This window comes from Pteropus alecto, unplaced genomic scaffold (assembly GCF_000325575.1).
Source record: "Pteropus alecto unplaced genomic scaffold, ASM32557v1 scaffold14, whole genome shotgun sequence".
Taxonomy (NCBI): Eukaryota; Metazoa; Chordata; class Mammalia; order Chiroptera; family Pteropodidae; genus Pteropus; species Pteropus alecto.
This window is the reverse complement of record NW_006436810.1, coordinates 7,155,987-7,179,558: the sequence shown is the minus strand read 5'-3', so window position 1 is coordinate 7,179,558 and position 23,572 is coordinate 7,155,987. Positions and strand designations below refer to the sequence as shown.

Below are 23,572 nucleotides of genomic sequence, written 5' to 3'. Positions count from 1 at the left end.
AACAAAAAGATCCCAGGGCTCTACAGCCCGGTGGATCGCTGGTTTCTAGTTTGAAATCCCGTAACACAGGTTGGTGCATGCAGCTCAGTGGGCTGGGATTACGCCATGTGTCTGCCAAGAACATCTAATGAAAACCAGCTGCTGAGTAATTAGAGAAAGCGTCTTTGCAGGTAGGCGTTGGGTCGGCTCCTCCAATACCTGTTATCACGTGGGAAGAGAAGGTTGGAGCCCCGGGTTCTGACCCGAGATCGTAGAGGAGGGGCGCGCGGAACGCACCGCCTCCAGGCCCCGCCCCCTATGGCATGGCTCCGCCCACAGATGCTCCGGGTCCCGGGGCCGCCTGGAAAACGGAGGCCAGGGGCGGGGCTCACCCTTGCCCCCCGGGTCCCTCGGGTTCCGCCAATCAGCGAGCGCCCTGTTGGCCATCCGCAGCTCCCGCGCCCCTCCCCCTCCCGCCGGCCTCTGCTTTCCAGAATCCAAGATGGCGGGATCCAGGCAAAGGGGTCCCCAGGCCGGAGCTCGGCCGCTTTTCTGCGCCCTGCTGTTGTCGCTCAGTCACTTCGTCGGGGGCGACGGCGTGGGAGGCGACCCCGCAGCCGCTGGTGCCACGGGCACCCCAGGCATGCTGCCACATCGGCGTTTCGAATACAAATACAGCTTCAAGGGGCCGCACCTGGTGCAGAGCGACGGGACCGTGCCCTTCTGGGCCCACGCGGGGAGTAAGCCGGGGCAGAGGGCGGGGGGCCCGGGTCCCATCCTCGCCTGGCGCCTCCTTCTCTTTACCTCCTCCCCGCTGCACACCATATGCGCGGTGGAGGGAAGCCTTCTCAGCAGTCCCTCCGGCAGGTCGGCTCTGTCCACCAGGTTCCCTCCCCCTGGCCCCCCGTCTTCCTCCCATTCTGTCCACTCCCCTTCCTCCTATGCGTTCTTTGATCTCGTCCGTTCTTTCCGTTTGCTCTAGAGGTGTTTTGTTACTTCTTACAATTCCAAGCACTCCTTAAACTCGGTTCTAGGCATCCCGTTTCACCCTAACGCCACGTCTCCAGGGCAAACGTCCTGCACCCCCAACCAATCCCAACCTGAGACATGCACTAGCAGCCCCCCACCTCCTTTCCCGTTTCCTCTCGGCCCTTCTCTGCTCTTCTTTTTTTTTAAACCCAGTGTTAGCCATGGTTACTGTTCCTGTTTGTACCCGATGTCACTCTGTCAGCTCCACACATGATATATCTTGGTTTTAGAATAATTTTTAAGTTTTTATGTCAGAGAAACTTCTCATCCTATTGGAAGGTTACCTCAGATTTACCCTCGCAGGGACTTGGTGTGGTCTTTGATCTTTCTTCTTGTATTAACACTTTATTTAACTACTAGTCACACTTGTCCCTTTAGTAGAGGAAGGGATATATTTTGGGGTATTGTTTCAGAACATGAGACTAAAAATAGCATAATTGCAAACTTTTTTGGAAAAATCGAAATAACCTGTGTTCCATGTTTTATTCAACTCTGTGTTTGGCACTGTTGATAGATCAGAGCTTGTCTTGCTAGACGTTTATATATGTGAAAGAAACATATCTATACTTTAGTGCTGATGTGTCACTGCTGACTAAGGAATTGGCCTTAGCACTTGACAGGTTGTAAGCTCTGTTCAGTGACCATTAGATGCACCCTTTGAAACAGGTGGCAAATGCCTTTATATGGATTGAGAAGCTCTGGCACTTTGAATTCCATCACTTACTAAGAAATTTCTATAAGATTTGTATACATCATTTTAGACTGTCCATCGCTTAAAACAAAATGTCCCATTTCTAGACTGTAATTCTTGAATAGGAAGCAGACTTCTAGGAAGGGCATTTCACTGAAATTAATGTATAATTAAAAGGCATAAATTGCAAATTGACTTAATGATTAAGTCATTAAGTAGTTGAAGTGGAGTGCAATTATTTTATTACTCAGCAGACATTAATTATGTGCCTGCTCATCAAGGGTATGTTTCTGGGTACTTGTTATTAGGGTACCGTTCTTAATACACAAAGGTGATGCAGACGTCCCAAATACAAGTTTAGGGTTTTTTTGTTTTTCTTTTTGGAATGATGATGATTTTCAGTAGTGGTGATGAATTCATAACACTTTTTTTCACCTCTGCATCTCCATGGCCTGCTTGCTCATTCTTCTCTCATGGTTACACCACCTACTTAGCCAATCAGGAATGTTAATCAACTACTCAAATTAGTTAACGTTCTTTACAGAGCCTATAACCAACTGTCTGCTGCAGAAATGTCAGATAATGTATCTGGGTGAATTAAAGTTGTATGGCTAGACTGGATTTGAAATAAAGGGATTAGTGTTTTAGCCATGACACTTCTATCTACTAACTCGAGGAATCACTGCTGTGGATGTCCCTTGCTTTCATTGTCGCTGTAATTTTTACAGTCTCACTGTTTTATTAACTACATGTATTATTTTTCACCTTTTCATGTCCTGAGATCCATCATGTAAAACAACTTTGAAAAACAGAAAAATGTAAGATTTAGTTTAAACATGGCCTTTTACATTCATTCTCAAATTAAGATCAAATCTATGGTTTTTTTCCCTTAACTCTAATGCCCTTTTGTACTGTAAGTCCACACCCTTGAGTCCATAAGGGCAAAAAAAATAACAATTTGTAACCTTTTCTGTCTCTCAGAACTCTTTCACCTTCATTCTTATTTGATCTTCAGTAGGCAAGGCAGGTAAAAAAAACCAAAATGTTAAGAAAGGTTAAGGTCCTTGGACAAGGTTACATAGCTAGTGTACTGGAACTCACATCCAGGTCTTCTGACACTATATCCACTACTCTCTCCAGGATGCTTGCCCTCAGCCGTTAAGTGTTTGAAAGTGATGGTAACAAACAGTAATTTATCTTAGTATCTCAACTTTTCTTTTCGTCAGTTTTTTTCATCCGTAAAGAGATAATACAGTTATTTCCGAGCATGGATGTCAGAACTGGTTAATATCTGAATTGTTCAAAGTTAGACCTGATAGTTGCTTTAATAATTATTTAGTTCAATAATAGGACTAGCTAACATTTGTTGACATATTTATATATACTTATATGCGCATTTATATGTCTGTGAGGTTGTTAGAGGAATGGGGTAACTTGCCTATAATCAAACAACTGGTAAGTGGTAGCACTGGAACTTGAACCCAGCTTGGAGATGCAAACCACCATTTTGGGGATCACTTCTCTCTGAGAATCTGCTAATGCTGAAGAACTGTTTATTAACTTGAAATGCAGTTGCCTCTCTCCCTAGAAGACTGTATATATGCACAATATTTTGCATATAACTTCTGGGGTGTTTGTGGGAGTGATTGAGTCCAGCCCCTTCATTTTACAGGTGAACATATGGTGAGCCCAAGAGAGTAAGAGAATTATTTGCCCAAAGTCACACAGCTGAACTGAGACTAGGAATAAGTCTCTTGATTCCTAGTGGTATGTTCTTTTCACACTGTTTGAGCTTTCTAAACATTTGTAAATTGGTAAAATACATTGCAGTTTTTTGAAAATAATATGCAAATTTTGGGCGTATTTGAAAAATAATATTACAAAAATCAAATATTTGGTTGCCTTTTAAGCCATAGTTTCCTCCTTTCTGCCCCTTGAATTTTTAGTATATGGTTACAGCTTTTTTTGTGTTTTGTGTTTTTTGTGGTTTGTTTGGGGTTTTTTTGCATAGATATATCACTATTCAAAATAGAAGGGGGGGTGTTTAGAAAGCCCTAAAATGTAAAAATTGAAACTGTCAACATGAAATTTTTTCCTAACAAAATTACTGTACAGGTTACTGAGTTAAAATTAGATCTCTAAGTATATGTATCAGTTTGGTGATGATTCATTGAGTTTTGCCTAATTATAACTTAAAGTTTTTCTTCCCTGATTTTTGTTCTAGATGCTATTCCAAGTTCAGATCAGATTCGAATAGCACCATCTTTAAAAAGCCAGAGAGGGTCTGTATGGACTAAGACAAAAGCAGCCTTTGAAAACTGGGAAATTGAGGTGACATTTCGAGTGACTGGAAGAGGTCGAATTGGAGCTGATGGCCTGGTATGATCGTTTCTGTAACTTAGAAAATGTATATAAATGCATATACCACCAGCCTCTGAATGTTCCCTGTTCTATATTGACAGGCAGTTTGGTATACAGAAAATCAAGGCTTGGAGGGTCCTGTGTTTGGATCAGCTGATATGTGGAATGGTGTTGGAATATTCTTCGATTCTTTCGACAATGATGGAAAGGTATATTCTTTAAGACTGTTACCCACTTTAATATATCTGCTAACAGATTTAAGCTGTGAGAAATACAGCTTATTTAACACTCTTGTCAGTTTAATAGGAGAGAACTTCCCAAACTAAGTTAGGTGATTGATCTTTATGTAGCTGGGAATTTATCAATTTAAAGCTATGAGTTCATGATTTGTCATACTGCAACGTGAGGTCCTGATGGAGCCCTGACTCTAAGAATTTGCAAGGCCCCCATCCCCAGCACCCTGTATGCGTGTAGTAATTTTGATGAATAAGCACGGGTCATTTAGATGTGGGTAATGAAACCAGTAGTGCTTAGACTAGACTATTACAGTTATCATGAAAATACCCATGTGCTTTACTACTACTGGCTCACATGTTATCTTTTCATATGTTATTACTCTTTTCAATGAACCAATTTCTCTGATGATCTCTCCTAAAACAGTTAAGTACAGAACGTACTTACAAATCAGAAACACTAACTTGTGCATGAGCAGCAGCCTTAAGATTGAAAATCTTTGTATTAGCTTATAGTTTCTCTACTGGGTCACTGTTAGCAGTTTACAGGAGAACTTTAATAAACTCCTTGAACGCCACAGCGATGTTGCTTAACTCTATAAGTCCCATGCTTGTCCCATGCTCACAGCGTGTCCTCAACGTGTGTTGAGGTTGGTTATTCAAGGACAGGACACATCATCAGCCTTTATTGAGGTGTATGGGACTGATTTTAAGTGATTGTAAGTGCTAAATTTTTTTTTAGTAAGTAGAAAGTTATTATTTTAAAATTTGGGGTCCTAGAATTTTAGTGATTGAGACCTTATAGCACATCCAGAATGATGTACAATTCTTTAAGGGCTTTAAAACAAATATATTCTCTTTATTTTTAGAAAAATAATCCTGCTGTAGTAATTATAGGCAACAATGGACAATTCCATTATGACCATCAAAAGTAAGTGTACTTTATTTCTGATCTCACCTTCTTTTCGAAAACCTTTTAAAATATATTGTTTCGAATCTGAACATTTTCCAGGTGAAATAAGATTATTCTTTTTCTTGCAATTTATTTTATAGCTTGGTGAAAAGGTCTTAATTTGGTTCTGTTTTAAACTTCTTCCTGTGGACCACCTCAGATTTCATACATAAAAACATGTTGTTTTATTTAACCTAAAACTACATAATTTTAAAGGCTTATAAAGCATTCATCTTCTCAGTGGCACCACTAGTAGTGTTCTCTCACCTTTATTAAGAGGAATCTGAAAAGTTTGGAGCCTTGACTAAACTAATGATTAAGAAATTTATGCCTAAAAAAAAAAGTTAAAAAATAAATAATAAAAAATTAAAAAATAAGAAGAAGAAGAAATTTATGCCACTGTATTCAGTCTTAGTATTGCTATATTTAAAGGTTCTCAGGGTGACAAAGCTTCTGTTTAATATATTTGTAATGTGTATGAAAAATTACTTATCCAAATTCCTGTTTACTGTTTCCTGCTTTAGTGATTTTTACTCTGGTAGTTACCTTTGGAGCCAGTTCAAGTAGAGATTCCAAGGCCTTCTCCTGTGATTCTGCTTCAGCTGCTTTAGGGTGGGACCTAGGAATCTGCATTGTTGAAGCTCCACATGTGACTCCAATTCTGTGCCCTGGTCTTACGTAGATCAGTGCGCCTGCCCTGGCCATCAGCATGTGGTAGCGTTGGCGCCTAATGTTATCCAGAGCCCTGACCGGGGTCACAGGAAAAACTCCTGCATCAGCTTTGCATCTTCTGAATAAATAACTTCAGATTTCCCAAGACTTTGTCGTAACTGGATACTGTTTTAATCTTTCCAGACACTAATCATTTTAAATAGTGAGTTTTTAAATATTGAAAAGCTTAAGTTCCTTGTTTGTTTTGCTTTCCCTTATACTATAGTGATGGCGCTAATCAAGCTTTAGCCAGTTGCCAGAGGGACTTTCGTAATAAACCGTACCCTGTCCGGGCAAAGATTGTGTATTACCAGAAGACGTTGATGGTAAGTAACATACATTTCGAGATAATTAAATGAACAAGATTCTAGTATGCGTTTTCATTTTGAATCTTCGATAGAAATGACATGAATTTAAGTTCGGATGTTGTTCATGTCCTCAGCAGTGTAACTGTGAGAAAGCAGAAGTGGCTTCAGGGCTCCACGTGAGTGGCCGTGTGCGGTAAATAAAGCCTTGCGGCTGAGTTTGCTTCTAGTCAGTAAATGTTGATAAGCACCCTGCTATGTGCCACCTGTTATGTACGTGTCTAAGCCTTGAAGATACAGGTATAAATAAGGCAAAGGGAATTTTCTTCACAGAGCTTGTCATCTGCTGGGGAGACACGAATGTAACATTACTGTGCTTTGTGATGAATACTGCAGCACAGATACCACTGAAGGATCAAAGGGTTAGAACCTTGTGGCTGCCAGGTGGCCGTGGCGAAGGCCAGAACAGCTCCTCACAATGCAGCTGCCCCTCGAAGGGGAAGAGGGAGTCTCCTAGGTGGGGTGCAGAGAAAATGGGCACAGGGACTGTTGAAAGATTCGGGAAAGGCGAGTAGTTTGACGTGGCTGACGGGTAGAGAAGACTATAAGAAGTGAGGTGAAAGGTTGGCAGTCAAATCTTGTAGGTCTCGTGTAGTTTATCTTGTAAGGAACAATTTAAAGAGTCTTAAGCAGGAAACTGAAGATCAGATTTGCAGTTTAGGAAGAAGCCTTAGGCAGCAGTGTTCTTATAACAGTATTTGCGGAGGAGTGAAGGGGACGATCATTTAAACTCCTTGACTTTTGATGAGCTGTACCCTGTGCTTGGTGCTTTACATGCAGTTTCTCGTTTATTCTTCACGAGCCCTGTGGGGTGGGCATCCCCATTTTATACATGGGAAAATTGAATGTGGGAGGTTTCAAGAAACTTGGACAGTGTCGTACCAAATAAGTAACAGAACTGATTTGAACCCAGCAGTGTCTTAACTGCAAGACCCGCTTGTGGTCTGAACTGAGGCAGAGGGGAGGGGATCCGGGGGCGGGGACTGGAGCAGTTGCTGCTGGTTTGCTGGGGGCAGGCGGGTGAGTGCAGCTGTGGGGTCAGAGGTGGTCCCTGAATTTCTGGCCACTTATACAGTGAAGCGGTACCATCAACTAGCCGAGAAGCAGCACATTTGTTTGTGTTTGAGGGAGGAATGGGACGGCAGGGCAGTCACAATAACTAAGATCACAAATACTGTGTGAACTCTGCTTTTTAAAGACACCGTCGATACCTGGTTATATGATACTTACAAGTAAAACATTTTTTATAAATTTTTCTTTCCCCTAAATCATGGGCTAGCTTTGCACTCCTTTGTATAAAACTCTTAAAAAGGCAGTTCTTTGGAAAACTTCGTATTGGCATAGTCTTAAATTCCTAACTAATTGAGAGACCTCAGCGTAGAGGAAGTGTCCAGTCTTTTGTGTTTGCCTTGGATCTGCACTGCACTGTGATGATAGTCACCCTGCGCGATTTCAGTGGTGTCGTCAGTAAGTCACACTTACTTTCACATGGCAGAACCCAGACACCAACTATGGCAAGTGCAGACACACACTTGAGTTCACAGAGCACAGGGAGGCGGCCTGCATGACCCAGCTTAGTGAGGTGGTGCACCCTCCCAGAAGTCCCCAGAACAGCAGTCCTGTGCAGTGTGCTCCCGGAATAGTTGCACAGTCACATGAGATCGGGCCCAACTGTGCGCGTTAGCACAGAAGATGGGAAGCGCTGAAATGCAGAAACCTCATCAAGCCGCACGTTCGTCAGACTCACCCGACCACGGAATCCTGTTCTCACCCAGTACCTACGAGTGTCTCCAGAGCGAGTGTTCTGGAGAGTACGTTTGAGGGAGACTTGGCAGGACACACAGCCGTGACTTAACGTCCCAGCCTTTGCTCAGTCCGTTGTCCCTTCTGGGGTGCTCTCCCCTCTCTGCCTGGCAGAGTCATGCTCGTTCTTGAACACGCTCATTTGGATCCCTCATCATCAGATTTCCCAAACATCAGCTCATAATTTCCTATCTCCTAACTCAGTTTTGTTTCTATAATGCTCATTTGGCCTTTAAAATATGTCGTATGGACTTAAGCAGTCAACTATGGTTTGTATGTCTTTTCTCATCAATATTATCTTCAGTTACTCAGTGCAGGCATAACAGCCCGTATTCCTCGTCCCTATATTATGCCATTTTAGGTACTCAAGGAAGGTTTATTAGATTAGTACTCACACCCTTAACTTGTCCCAGGGTTTGAACTTCAGAGGGAAAAACAAAGTAAGGGGAACAAGAGATGCTGTTAGTGAAGGAAACAGTCAAAACAAGAGATTTTTAAATTTTGCAAGTGTAGTATTTAACAGTGGGTCGAAACTTTAAGATGAGTGAGGAAGGTTAGCGGTGACCTCACGAAGAAGTGTCACTGGTGTTGGTCACCGGACATCAGACCTGTGCAGTCACGGTCCTAACTTTCCTCCTAACTCAGAGCAGCGAATATATTATCCCTCCCTGCATTTTTTTAAAAAAATAATTAGAACTAGACAGTCAAGACTTCTAATAGATTTCAGTTTGTCAGGGTTCAAGAAAAAAAAAATGGACTGAACAGTTGAATATTTTTAGTATCAGAATTAAAAAATGATTAACTTAACACCTTTGTTTTTTAGCTCTTGAGGGCAAATGTCCTACTAATTGTTGATTCTGATTTGAAAGACTGTAAAGGAGAACCATTCGTAGATGATGTAAACTGTAATAGGAGCATTACCAATCCGGGAAACAGACACAAATGTTAGTCAACTAAATGGCAGGTGATTTTTAAAAACTGGTAGGAGTCCATCCCATATTGTATAGAGGTCGACCCTTCATACGGACAGGTACCTAACTCTCTTACTGAAAATTTGGACAGAGTACTGTAACATTTTTCCCGTGCGACTTAACCTTAACTACACTGACAAAACCTTGCATCTGGAAGTAACGGTGGCAGTGCCCTGACTGGCGCCACGTACCTACTGCTCCTTTCCCTTCCACTGTTGACCTCAGAGACTCCTGCTTAGGGTGGGGCCAGTGATTGGGTTGCTGGAAGTGGAAGCGTGGAAGAGGCTGGACCGCTGCTTGACTGGGATCGTGAGCAGAGTGTTCCTCTGCTTCTGTAGGATGCCAAGATTCTTTAAAGACGTTTACGGCTGTTACTTCAAATATACGTTCTGCAGGGTAGAAACTTATGTGTCTTTTTACTGTTTTAACTTCTTGCCTCTTATGTGAATACATTTGCTGTCTCTGCTAACTTATGACGGTCTAATTACCTTCCTTCACTATTTGCTAAGGCAATCTATTGAATCCTCAACTAGCTGTCGTCAAAATTATAACTTCAGCATGTTCATTTTAGCTTTGTCACCAGGGTTTCAGAACAAGTGTGATCTCCCTTCTGTGTGAATCATTTGCAGAAAGTAATCATGTTCCCTAAGTCTTCTCAAGAGAAGGTAACCCATATTCTATTTTAGAAAGATTTTCATGGAAAGATATCAAATTTTTCTCATTCAGACTTTGACACATAGTAGGGTAAAAACCACTTTCTTAAGGAAAATATCTTGTTTAATGTATTAATATCTTGTTTAAGTGAGGTTATTTAATGGACAAGGAATTACCCTTTATAATAAATAATGGGAGAATGCTGATAGCTTTGGCTGTTGATTATTAGACCAGATATAGAGATCCAGTCATAAATTGATTATTGGAAATTCTTTTTACAATATCTGTTGTAAAAGCTATAACTACAATATGTCTCTCTAGGTAATGATCAATAATGGCTTCACACCAGATAAAAATGATTATGAATTTTGTGCCAAAGTGGAAAATATGATAATCCCCCCACAGGGGCATTTTGGAATATCTGCTGCAACTGGAGGTCTCGCAGGTAAATCTTGCTGTCTTTTAATATTATACATTTGTGAGTTGAGTTTTATTAGGAATAGTGTATTTTGGAGATGTATAGCCTTGTTTACTTTCAATATTTGAAGACTAGTTATAAGCTTCCCATAGCTTTCAGTCCCAGTCTTTTGGTCTCTTGGAATTGCTGATCTTCTGCTTATATTCTGCAGGTGTGCAGTTGGCTGGGGCTGCATACAGTTATGTAAATTAGAGCATCACTTTGGGTGCTATTTTATAGTGAAGGAGACATGTAAAGTTAAGGCTACAGAAGGTTAATTGTCAAATAGTTTAGGATCCTGAGAGTTGTCACAGTACATTTAAATAAATGGGTAGCCTGAGAAAATATTATTGGGGTCTAAACTTTAAAAAAGTTTTACCATTTTTTGCCTTAAGCATGATGATCAATGAAGTTATTTGATGTTAATACCGTCTTCTGTTTATATGGTACAATATATAAATTTATTATTTTCAAATATCTAAATTGTTCTTTACAATGACATAGGGAGGGAGAGGATCATATTTACCCTGTTTTTAGATGCGTTTGCCAAATCTTGGATTAAAGGACTTTCTAAAGATCCCATGGCCAGTAATGGTCAGACTCCGGCAGGACTTGGCGTGGATTTCTGACTCCTGGGTCCAGTGCTCTATTACGCTGCACAGCTTCTCCCACAGTCACCTACCCTAACCATGGCGTTGCAGTTTGCCGTTAATCTGGCTACCTACCGAGAGCTCCATAATAGTGGCAGAAAGCTTAGGGATTGCCACACAGTTGAAATTAATTGCTTTTACTTTGAAGATATGACTAACCAGGGTTGGTATTTTAATTTGATGTTATGAGGTTTGATCTGATAAGTCCTTGTTTTGAGCTTAAAACAGCTTGAAATTAATTTGATTTTTAATATGATTTTTTTTAAATAAAATTGTTCATATCTGCTGTTGAGGGAAACAAATTTGCATGATGTAATCATATTATCTAAATCAGGATGCTTTGAGAACAAAAGAAGATGCCATTAGTAATTCCAGGACACAGGTAAATCAGGACTGCCCCAGTAAGCAGGACAGAGCAGTGCCATGTTTACGACAGGACAGTGAGGCAAGAAGTGGTAAGTGCTGTAGGAAAGGTTTAGAGACAATAGGTACAGGAAGTAGGTGAAGGACCAGATTTTGTCTCATTTGCCTGGGACGTAGTCCATGGAGATCCATGGGAAAATGCGGGAGGACTTTGGTACCAGGGTTCAGAGTTTAGGCTTGTTTTGTTTGTTCATTCCCTTATCAGACATTTATTAAACATCTGTTATGTGTTTAACACTTAAGAAAGTGAATTTTTGCTTATTTCTAATGTCTTTCAGATGATCTTTGTCTCTAAGTTCACAGAGCACCATTGCATTTACAAAATTAGAGCTGATTTTTCTTATCTGTCATTATTTTTTAAAGAAATAGATATCTACAAAGTAGATTCACAACCATAAAAATAACCTATTATGGAACTTTTTCAGATTTTTTTTTTTTTTTTAATTTGTAGATGACCATGATGTCCTTTCTTTTCTCACTTTCCAATTGACTGAGCCTGGGAAAGAGCCAGTAAGTATAAACAGTTTTTTCAAAAAGTTTATTTTCAGTTTAGTAGTATTGCCTCATAGCTGAAAACTTGGGGAGACTGCGTTAGGTTTGACTCTTATTTCTGCCTGTTACTGCCATGTGACCTTGTGCAAGTTACTTAGCCTCTGTAATGCTCCATTCTTCACGAGTAAACAGATGTTCATACTGGCCATCTCATGACGTTTGTAAGCGTTGAATAAGGCATTGCACTTCTAGCAAGCACTCAGTAAATGGTAGTGGCCCTTTTTTTTTTGCCGTAATTATTAGTAGCAAAAGTAAATTGGTTATGATTTAAATAAATTTTTTTGTTAACATTTCAAATAATGGTATTTAAAAGGAGGAAAAATATATATTGAGATTTATTATTTTTTAACATTTTTAATATATTTTTCAATGATCTGTCCTTAAACGCCACAAAAGCCTACACCAGATAAAGAAATTTCAGAAAAGGAAAAAGAAAAATATCAGGAGGAATTTGAGCACTTTCAACAAGAATTGGATAAGAAAAAAGAGGAGTTCCAGAAGGGTCACCCGGACCTGCAGGGGCAGCCTGGTGAGTTGTGGCGAAGCTGTCCCCGGGGCCGCAGCGGTAGGCACGGCGCGTGGGTCACCTCACACGTTCATTCACCTCGTCCTCTCTCTCTCGTCTGGCACATTCCAAGTAATTTCCGGAAATAATTTGTAAGCAAATCCTCAGTCTTTAAAGGGCTGGGAAACCGGATGTGATGGAGTGGGGTGTGCAGTAAGGGCTACCGTGGTGACCCGTGTGAGCAGTGGCCCACTGCAGTGAGCCCATGAGGACAGGGACTTCGTTGTGTTCAGTGCTGTGTCCCCTAAACTAACTAAACAACAGTGCTGTACAACAGTAGTTGAGAGTCAGTAAATATTTGTTGAATGAAGCCATCCAAACTCTATTTCTTTACTTTTAGTGGCACATAATTACCTTATTATTACAGGGACAATACTTGGAAACCATCAAAACTGTTGTGAGAATGATTTTAAGCGGTTATCTGGCTCTCCTCCCCTTACGCAACAGAATCTCAGACGTGAAGATTGAGAATTTTAAACTTTAGTCTAAGCAGGCCACTGTGACGAAATGCTAAGTGCACTACATGTCGCAGATAAAACATGTTAGGGCCCAGTAGAGTGACTTTATTTTGTCTGCTAACGTTCGTTATATGGGCTGTTTCCCCATCAAACTCTATGTGGTATGTGATTCTCTAAGTGATCGACCATGTGAGGCAGACTTAATGAAGCTAAAAATGAAAAATACATTTTATTCTTTTCTTGTATTTGTTTTAAATGTAATGTGTGACTTGTGAGTATATCCTGAAGCTTATTGTAATAAGTGTTTGAACGAAATAATCTGTTTTCAGCATGGTCAGGTATAAAAGGAAAATCAGGTCTTCTCCACTCCATTTCTTAATCTTTACGTAAGTAAAATGCACACATTTTAAGAGAATGGTTTGACGAATTTTGACAGATGTGCATGCCCGTTTAACCGTCACCCAAATCAGTGCGCAGAATATTTCGTATCACCCCAGACGTTCCCTCGTGCCTCTTCACATCAACCCTCCCTCCCCAGAGGCAACCACTATTCTGATTTCTGTTACATAGGTTAGTTCTGCCCACGCACATGAATAGAATCACACAGTATATTTGAAAGAGAAAATGATTTTTAGGTGAAAAAATTCAGACCAAATTTATAATAAATTTTCACCCACCAGAGATGTCTAGAACAAATCGTAACTTAATCATGATTGAATTAATTATCTCTGCATGTTCGATGTCAGGGAGGTCATATCACTGTTGTTGATGTTCTGATTTTAGTATGTGTCGTTACTTTTGTCACTTATGGTATTTTGGAAACTACCTGTGTATAGGTGATTCTAATAATTTTAATTTGTAATTTCCACTTTAGCGGATGAAATATTCGAGAGTGTGGGAGATCGTGAGCTGAGACAAATCTTTGAAGGACAGAATCGTATTCATCTTGAAATCAAGCAGCTGAACCGACAGTTAGATATGATTCTTGATGAACAGAGAAAATATGTGTCCTCCTTGTCGGAGGAGATCTCTAAAAGAGGAGCAGGAATCCCTGGGCAGCATGGACAGGTGAGCTTTCCGAATTGCAGCTTTGCTTAGGTAGCCTTTGATGGAGGAGAGCGGAGGAGGAAGGCTGCTGAGCCGTGTGTTCCTATGGAGTGTGGGTTATCGAGCCAGCTGGCCATCTTTTGTTTTTCCTCCAGATCACTCAGCAAGAACTGGACACTGTTGTGAACACTCAGCATGAGATTCTGAGACAAGTAAACGAAATGAAGTAAGTATCCAGAAGTAATGTCTGAGTGTTGTGTACTCTGTTTATCTTAAATTCATGATTTCTCACGTTCTAGGGTCATTTTATTAATACTGGAATGTAAAGTACAAGAACTTTTGATATTTAGAAACTGCAGACGTGTTTAAATTTTTAAATTATTTTAAGCTAGAAAAGAAATGCTGTAGCACCTTTAAAAAAATAAAGGTTCGTCACATTTACTCTACAGCCAGAACTACTTATACATTTCTAAAATAGGAAAAGATTACGAGTAATATATCACAGTTCTTTGAAAAATACTACGGGAATAAGCACGCATAGCATCGTAGGACTGTAATACAAGCATGCCTTATGCAGGAACTTCTTTTTGATGGAGTAAAAACATTTTAAAGGAAATACGCTATGTGCGACTACCTCTTTTTCATTCCATCTTGTGCCCTGAGAGAGGCTGGACAAAGAGTTGGAGCAAAGAGGAGATACTGTGTCCTTGGAACGTTGAATGATAAGTTTCTAAAAAGGATCCACTTATGCAGATAATTAACAACTTCAAATGCCTGGAGAACAGAAACAGCTAAAATGTCGTATTTCATAAGCTAATACTTTATAGCACTGCCCCAGCCAGTATAACCCTTGATGAACAAGAATGTCAAGGGGAGTTCTTTAGGACTGGAAGATTCAACAGGATTGGGTTAAATAGAAGGTGAAAATATCTAACACGTAGAGATTAAAGGCAACCCAGCTTACAACTGCAAATTTGTATTTCTTTCAGTTGCAGTGTTTGGAATTTTTAAAAATCTTCAATTTGTAAACTTGTGATTAAAATATTCATGATGCTAAATGAATAGTTAAATTGGTTTAGAAATAGACTGGATTGCCTGACATTTTTTTAAATCTTTGTTTTGATCTAATTTTAGACTTCAGACATTTCAAAAATAATAATCTCCATATATCCCCCACCCATCTTCCCCTAACTGGTTATAGTACAATTGTCAGAACCAAGAAGCTAACACTGATACAGTACTATTAACTAAACTAATGATCTTATTCAAATTTTGTCAGTTTTCCACTGTGCCTTTTTCTGTTCGAAGATCCTGTCCAGGATCACGTGCTGCATTTAGTTATTTCTCTTTAGACTTCTGCAGTCTGAAACAGTTATCTTTCCTTCTCTGGCATGACCACGACAGTTGCCTAGAACATTGATCAGTTATTTGGTGAAGTGTCCCTCAATTTGGGCTTGTCTGATATATATTCATGATTGGATGGAGGTTCTGCATTTTTGACAAGAATACAACAGTGTACCATATTCACAATGTCAGTATATCTTATTACTGGTGATGTTAGCTTCACTTGCCTACGATGGTTTCTTCCCAGTTTCTTTAAGTTACTATCTTTCCCTTAGTAGTTAACAGATATTTGGGGGAAGATACTCTGAGACTGTGTGTATATCCTGTTTCACTTTAAACTTTTGCTCACTCATTTTAGCATCCATTGATGTCTCTCCTGCAACAAGAAAGTGGTGTTTACCAAATGCTGGTTTTTCTGTTTCTATCTTTCCTTCTGCATTTATTTATTTATTGAAATTCTGTGAGGACCAGCTCTTCCTTCTCCCCCATTTTTTTTATTTATTAATTATTTATATCAGTATGGACTCAGGAATATATTTTCTATGGGTTACAATCCAATACTGTCATTATTTCTTTTGTTATTCAGATTATCCCAGCTCTGGTCATTAGGCACTTCTCCAGATTGGCTTTAGTGTTCTTTCAGCCCGCATCTTTTTTTATGCATTTCTTTACCTTCTGGTAACCACACTATGTTTCAGGCTTATCTTTTATTTTCTCTGCCCCAGCTCTAGAATCAACCTCTTCTCTAGTGAGCCTTGGTTCCTTTTATTGGAGAGAGGTAATTAGAAACCAAGATCTGGGCACCTGGTGTGCTCATTACGACTGGGGTGCCATTGTTTCTAGGCTCTCAGTGGACAGAGCGAGGGAATATATGAATGTATACTAACCCACAAATATCTCTATTTTTGTATCCACCAATCTACATGTGTTTTTAAAAACCGTGAGATTATTCAGATGCTTTGGATTCCAGTTGGACTGGACTGAACTGAACACTGCGGGGTCGATTTTAGCCTTCCTCCTTTCCGTATTGAAAATTCTTTCTCCAACAGGGAAACCTGTGTTCTTATCTACAATGTATTTACCTGTTGGTTCAGTTTTAGTGTGTACATAAAGTGATATCGTACTGTAAACCCATATCCCTGCGGGAAAGACTACCCCTTTCCGAGTCTTTCCTTCTTTCCGGCCCTTTCCCACCCACGCCCTCTTGGTAATCCATCCCATTTTGTTCTTCCTGTATTTCTTCTGCACACATGTATTTTCTTGGACCCCTTCTTATCTGAATGGTAGCCTACTCTTTAGTAAAAGATAAAGGCATAATATTAAGTTGTAATTTTATAAATTATTTTCCAAGGTTGAAGACGGTTCAGTTTTTTAAAATATTGATCTTTTATCTTTCTTTAATAATCTGATATCTTGGGCTTAGAATTGTATCTAACCATTTAAAATCTGTGAGGGAAAGAACCATCTCCTAGCAATCCCACTGTCTAAAGGGATTTTCTGTTGCAGGAATTCCATGAGTGAAACCGTCAGGCTGGTCAGTGGCATGCAGCACCCAGGATCCGCAGGGGGCGTTTACGAGACCGCGCAGCACTTCAGTGACATCAAGGAGCACCTGCACGTGGTGAAGCGGGACTTAGAGAGCCTGGTGCAGCGGAACGTGGTAAGCGCTGCTCCCGCCCACTTTGCATCAGTCTTCTTCAGGAAAGGAACACATTCAACTTTATTCTACTGAAAATACTTTAAATTTTTGGTTAATGCTAACGATCTTTTATAATGTCAAAGATGGAATTATTCCATGTGTCTATATGTACCATATTATGCTTCCATAGCCTATTGAATATAATTTTTTAAAAAATAAATTGCTATCCCAATTAGTGGAGCTATCACAATTTCAGACTTTTTTCCTAGGTTCTTTTCTGTAAGGTTTCTTTAAAAAAAATGGCTCTTATCGATAATTATATCTGTAAATATCTTTGAAAAGATAAATGTCTCTCTTGACAACAAACCCTTTTGTTAGACTGACTTGTGCTGGGTAACTCATATTTCTGTCTGTCTCAGCTGTTTAGCACAGATCAAAACTACCTGACTAGCGGCAATTTTAAGCAAGGTCTTCCAGCTATTTTTCCTGCCTTGTTTCATTTTTTAAAACGTTTTTTGTTTTTGTTTTGCTTTATTGGGTCTTTTTTAGTGTAAGCCCCATTTCACTTTTGGAGATTGGCAATAAATATTAAAAATAGGTAACTTTTTGTGACGTTTAACATGCATAAGAGACAATATTAGAAGACCGATCCCTGGTACTTTTAAGTTTATTCTTGATTACTGGCTTTAAAGACCCTCACAAAATTCACAGATACTTGTAGCATTTGCCTTTTCCTCTTCCAGTTTTCTAAATATGGCTTAATGTTTCCTTATTGACCATTACCTCTCATCCAAAGCATTATTATCTATTCCCTTAGTTCTGTTTGAGGTTATTTCTCCCCAATTTTAGCCTTTGTCAGAATGGTCCAGTTGATGCTGTGGGTGGTATTATGCACTGAAGAACTTTATCCCGTAGATGTATGCACATTAAAAACAAAAAATCTTAGGAGCCCTTCTGTCTAGATACCTTGTTCGTGATATTTAATTACCTCCTTATAATAGAAGGAATACTCATGGGAATAGAAAAAGAAACACTTTCAAAATACCAGTTAGTAATGTCGAACACTAGGAGATCAGGGACAAAGAGAGCTCAGCCAAAGCCAGGATATCGTCAGGTCGTTCATTGGTAGGGCAGCTATGCAGTCATCTGAACCAGGACACGTGAGACTGATGCTGAGCACTCTCAAAAGTGTTCTGGTTCAGACGCTGACACGGTTACCCCGTTGAAGGTGATGCTCTTAATAATTACTTTAGTACAGCGGTGTAACCTGGAAGTGTCCAGGAATTTGTGGTCTGTCACCCCCAAGGACACTAAGATCACTGTCACTTTGACAAAGATAGGAGCCAAATGACAATGAGTGAGTGACTGGACAGTGAAAAGGTGGAGGCCTTCCAGTGTCAATAGTGTCAACTTCCAGTGTCAACTCTTTAAAAAAATCAAGTGGTAAAAGTTGGGATGGAAGATATTTACAGGATGAATAAATGAAAATACTTGTGTCATACAGTAGACCGTGAGTTTTATAAAGATTTCACATTTATTTCTTTTTCTAAAATACTAATTTGACTGATTGTAACAGAAAGTTCTTTGCCTTATAGCTATCAAATGAAAGACTGAAATGCCCAGAACTGCCACCTTTTCCATCATGTTTATCCACGGTGCACTTCGTTATATTCGTAGTGGTACAGACAGTGTTGTTCGTTGGTTATGTCATGTATAGGTGAGTCTCTAAAACTTGGCCGAACATTTTGCTGTATTTGTTTAATTTGGAATACTCAGTATCATCTGTGTTCATAATGGAACTTTCAATACCTATTAGTTAGATTTATACAAAGCAAATATTATTTCTAGTCTAGTTCAGTTCACATGGGAGTGCACGTACAGAGTGTATGCTTATCCTAATGTATTTTAGACTTCAAAAGACATTGTATATTTCAATTTTAAGCAATCCTATTTCTTTCCAAGGTAAAGTATACAGAAATTCTTTCAGTTTTTTTCTTCTCTTTTTTCCTTAGGACTCAGCAAGAAGCAGCTGCCAAAAAATTCTTTTGACCACCATTTTCATATGTGTGCATCATGTATGTATGTACAAAATGTTGTCTTTTTGAGGGAATTGAAGTATTTAAATTGCTTCATAGGCTAAATTATTAAATTTTGTATAAAATAATTTAAACATTGATTTACAGTAAGAATAAAACCTTAAAGACAACCACATGTAAATTTGTGCATAGTACATAAAATCTATTTAAATTTCAGTGCATTTCTGGCCAGTAGAACACAGCCACTGGACAGAATATTGATAAATAAGACGGTAAATAATAGAAAATTGGGGCCAGCCCCGGATATGAAAATTACCCCTAAGTTTCAGATGCTGGAGGTTTTCCTTTATTTAACCTAAACACACTTGCCCTCCTGCCCGCCACACATGAGGTCTAACTAAGAGCTCCCCATCCTGGTTCTCTCATAACCAGTCGTTGTAAGAGGTCAGAATTCCCTCCTGTGACACCCAGGCCCGCAGCCCTTAACCTGCTACCCTTTGGTCTCAGGACATCTTGTCCGAGAGCCTTAGGGCTGGGTAAGAGCCTCACGTTGTTTATTGGAGTGTTTCCCTTCTGATCATCAATGTTGTATTTCACTTTTAAAGGAAATTTTGGGGGGAAATTAAGAGCTGCTCTTTGCCTGAAACACCAGTTAGGCGAACACATTCCTCTCGTGATAGTTTTTAAGGGTATTTGCCTGGTAATGCATTCATTTCCTGACGGCTCATATTCTTGAACATCTTCATTCTGTCGGTTCAATATTATGAAAATCATTTTTGCATTTGTATTTGTAATGAACTTACTTCTCCCCTTTCCCTTTTGTACGGCATATAGATTCAGCTCAGATTGCACGTTCTGGGGATATTTTGCTTCACAGACCCCACCACTACATTCTGGTTTGCATTACTCTGTACAGCCTGGTGCTTGCAACGCCGCGTACCCATGTAAATTAAGGAGGCTGTATTAGAAGCAGTGTTAAGATTTTTGAAGGCAAAAATTTGAAAAATAGAGTTAATACTTCTGATTTCTTTGTTTTAATGCCAGAACTGAGGATATTGCGAAGCATTTGTTAGTAAGCTTAACCTCGAAATGTGAGCCTGGAGGGGTTGTTGTAGTTTTCATACATATTCTAGGTACTACAGAAACAGTCTGTAAATGACATTTTAAAATGCACTTAATTCTGTCTTCACAAGTGATGTAAACTTATTTTTGCTGGCTTCAAAATACTTTTTTATCTCTTTTAGCTAAAATGGTGGTTTTACATTTGTTGTGGGATGCAAAATAATACTGTTTTATAAAATAGTACCGTTTAATTCTTATATGCCTTCATAAATTTACCCTGAGATGTCATTTACAGATGGAACTGACTGCCTAAAATCTGTACAAAGACTGTGAGAGACTCTCCCTTCTAGCAATACCTGACGTGCTATGTATACAAACAATCTTGACATTGCTTTCTGTCTTAGCACTTATCCTAGAACACTGAATGAGAACGTTCTAATGATTACTCACTCTAGTCATTTCAACATAGAAAATGCGTCACTAGTGTTTTTCCTTGTAGTCTTAACATTTTGAAATTCATGTTTCAGAGACATCATCACAGAATTTATTTCATGAAAAAATATTAATACCATCAGAAGAATATTTAATTTGTAGACTATGAACTTGAGAAATCCTCTTGAGATTAAAGCCTTCAAAATGTCCAGTATTGTAAAATCCATGTACCTGAACTTATTAAAGGAATCCCAGATGTACGCAGTACCCATTTTCAGGCAAAAGTTCGAGAGGAATCATTCGATTATTTCTCATACAAATGGAAATGGCTGTTATGAAAAGCATGAGCATGAATCTTTTTTACTTAGTAATGTAATTTGCTAAAAATCACTCGGTAAAGCAGTTTGCACAGGGTATTTGTCATATTATTCGAAATTTGATTTCATCTCCTCAAAATCATTGACTTTAAGTAGCTCATTTCCGAAGAGAAGTGTTTCCTCTGTGGAAAAATCAATCACTGCCAGGATCCTTTCTTTTCTGTACTGTTTTGTATAATTGAATTTAACTTCTCTCACACCAGCAAGTATACTACAGGTGCCTTGGATTAAAACAAAATCGATTTTAAAATTTTAGTGTAAGTGGTGCTTATGACGCCACTTTTAAAAAGAGATACAATGACATAATGGTTGGAACCGTTATTTAATGTACCTATTTGTGTTCTAATTGTGTGGATGTTTTATTCAGCTTGAAATTTTACTATGAAGCCACAAACAATAAACAATATTTTGGTATATATTAAAGAGATATCAGTGTTTGTCACAGGGCGGCCCGAGGACCAGCCGGGTCTTGGAGTGCCTGTTCAGAGCACAGGTCACGGGGCTCCGTTCCAAACCACCTGAAGTGAAATTCAGGTGTGGAGCTTCAGAATATGTTTTCGACAGGCACCTCCAGTGATTCTGAGCACACTCATATTTGCGAACCACTAAGATGGAGAGTGGAAAAAAATAAGTGTGGTTTTGTTGGTTTAAAGCTGAGCTCAGAGCATACTATAACATTTTCATTGTCATTAGCAAATAAATGTGCACTGATTCTTTTATACTTAAAATTTACTTAATGTTCTTTTTACTAAAACTCTTTGTTTAGTAGCAACCAGAAACAAACCAGGTTGTTTCCTGTAACTCTTGGTACTTTGATTGATGGCTTTTAAACTTACAAAATCATCTTCATGGTCATGGTCAAGCCATGAAAACTCCTATCTTCACGTCTGCCTGCTAAAGCTTTTTGCTTTCCTGATGGCGATTTTTGTGACATTTTATCTCAGACCATAGTACTTTTTGATAACTTGGGGAAAACAAAAATTACTTGAATAAGGGATTGCCAGACCCACCGCATCGCAGACAGTCTTTATAAAGAACATGGTAACTGTTGTGAATGTTAAGATGTGATTATCTTTTCCTGTCCATGTGCTTTTGCAGGGAGGTAGTGAACAAATGATTATATTGGGGAATTTTTTTATTTATAAGATCTAATGTGAAAGCATCACTTGCAACTTTTTAGATCTGTATGTTGCCTGTTTAATATATTTCTTTTAAAGTTTAAAGAAGTTTTCTATCCACTGTTAATTTCAATTGGATAACATTTTTTGTCAAGTGTTTTTTTCTGATTGTTATTTGATGCTAGCTGGAATTCAAGAAATGACATTGACCTTATTCAAATAAAGAAATATTTTAGTAAATTTACTTTCCTTCATTAATCTTGGGTAATAAGTAGTTATTTTCCAAATAGGCCCTGATTTGTGATGGTATTTCATTTACGATGTGCTGTGTGCTCTACCCTAGGGGGCATATCACCTGTGGAGTCAACATGAGGAAGCATAAAAAGTAGAAATGATAATGGATAAATAGTTAGCCTTGCTGGTAATGAGAAATACATAATTAAAACAATGTATTTGATGTTTCCACTTTTAATAACCACAGACTGGTGAAAGTACAGGTAAGCCTGAACTCTTAGTCATCACTGATGGCAGTTAAAAGATCTTTGAATCTTTCTGACAAGTGCCATTTAACCAAGTAATTCTAATTCTGAGAGTCCATGCAATATAAAAAGGGAAGAGTATTGATGTCAGACAAATCCGGGTTTGAATCTCGGCTTTGCCACTCAGTAAAGATGGCCTCAGTCTTCATGATACTGATCTCAGGGCAGTAGCATTGTAAGAGTCTTCATTACACAGTTTCAGAAAATGATAGACTAAGGTAATGGACCTCTCTTCTGAGAAATAGTGGATAAAATAGAAGATTTAAAATAAATAGATGGATTTGAAAGAAATCAAAGGAAACTTAGAGCCCGATCAGTGAGCCTCCCTGCAGGCGAGATGGGGGAGATGAGACAGCATCGAGGCCCTGGACACCAGTGGGGCACTGGGGACATGGCCTTGCAGGCCACAGTAAAGACCTGGGATGTTATTCAAGGATGAGGAGACGCCTTTGGAGGGGTAACACCCAGTGGTCCCATTTCACAAATCCTGGGGTATTTATTTTCTCGTTCTGGAGGAATGAACGATTCTACACTCAGCAGCAAATAGTTACTGGATGTCCAAGTAGAAAAGTCCATTGTAATCGAAGAATAATAAGTTTTAAAGACATCTCATTTTCAGTGGGATTAACTGTTGGGGAGACTGAGAGATTTGGTTTCATAAAACAAAGTAATACCAGGTAGGATTCAGTCATCACACTGGTGTACCTACCACCTGAGGATCTCTAATGCTTGACGCCCCCAGCACGCGTGCGTGTGCACGCACATACACACACACACACGACTGGGCAGGGAGAGGCTGCTTTATAAACTGGATTTAGGGTTTAGAATTGATACCTTCAATAATAATATTTCCTAATAAAATAGAATTTTAGTAATAATTTTATAAATTTATAATAAAATATGAAGTGGATTTTTATTTTTTTATTTTGTGCTTTAAGAGATAGTAGTCCTCTGATTCAGACCTATCAAATCCAGTTGGCTTTGGGGATCTCACTTTGCTGACCAAAACTACTATATAGGATAAATCTTCAGCAAATTGTCCTTGTTTTGGGGAAATATAAGTTTTTAATGTCATGAAACACCTGTTCTGTGTTTTCTAAAGGATAATCGTGCTGAACTGGAAA

The 23,572-nt window shown here is 39.1% G+C and overlaps 1 protein-coding gene across 1 annotated transcript; it reads left to right on the top strand.

Annotated features, from left to right (window-relative positions):
* Window positions 1–448: 448 nt before the first annotated feature.
* Window positions 449–22,149, top strand: LMAN1 (lectin, mannose binding 1). Its single transcript, XM_006913709.3, has 13 exons — window positions 449–719; window positions 3,924–4,078; window positions 4,162–4,269; window positions 5,163–5,224; window positions 6,183–6,282; window positions 10,071–10,194; window positions 11,731–11,789; window positions 12,228–12,360; window positions 13,729–13,922; window positions 14,057–14,127; window positions 16,752–16,905; window positions 18,480–18,601; window positions 18,897–22,149. The coding sequence occupies exons 1-13, from the start codon at window positions 482–484 to the stop codon at window positions 18,931–18,933; spliced, it is 1,557 nt and encodes a 518-aa protein (XP_006913771.1). The 5' UTR covers window positions 449–481; the 3' UTR covers window positions 18,934–22,149.
* The last annotated feature ends 1,423 nt before the right edge of the window (window positions 22,150–23,572 follow it).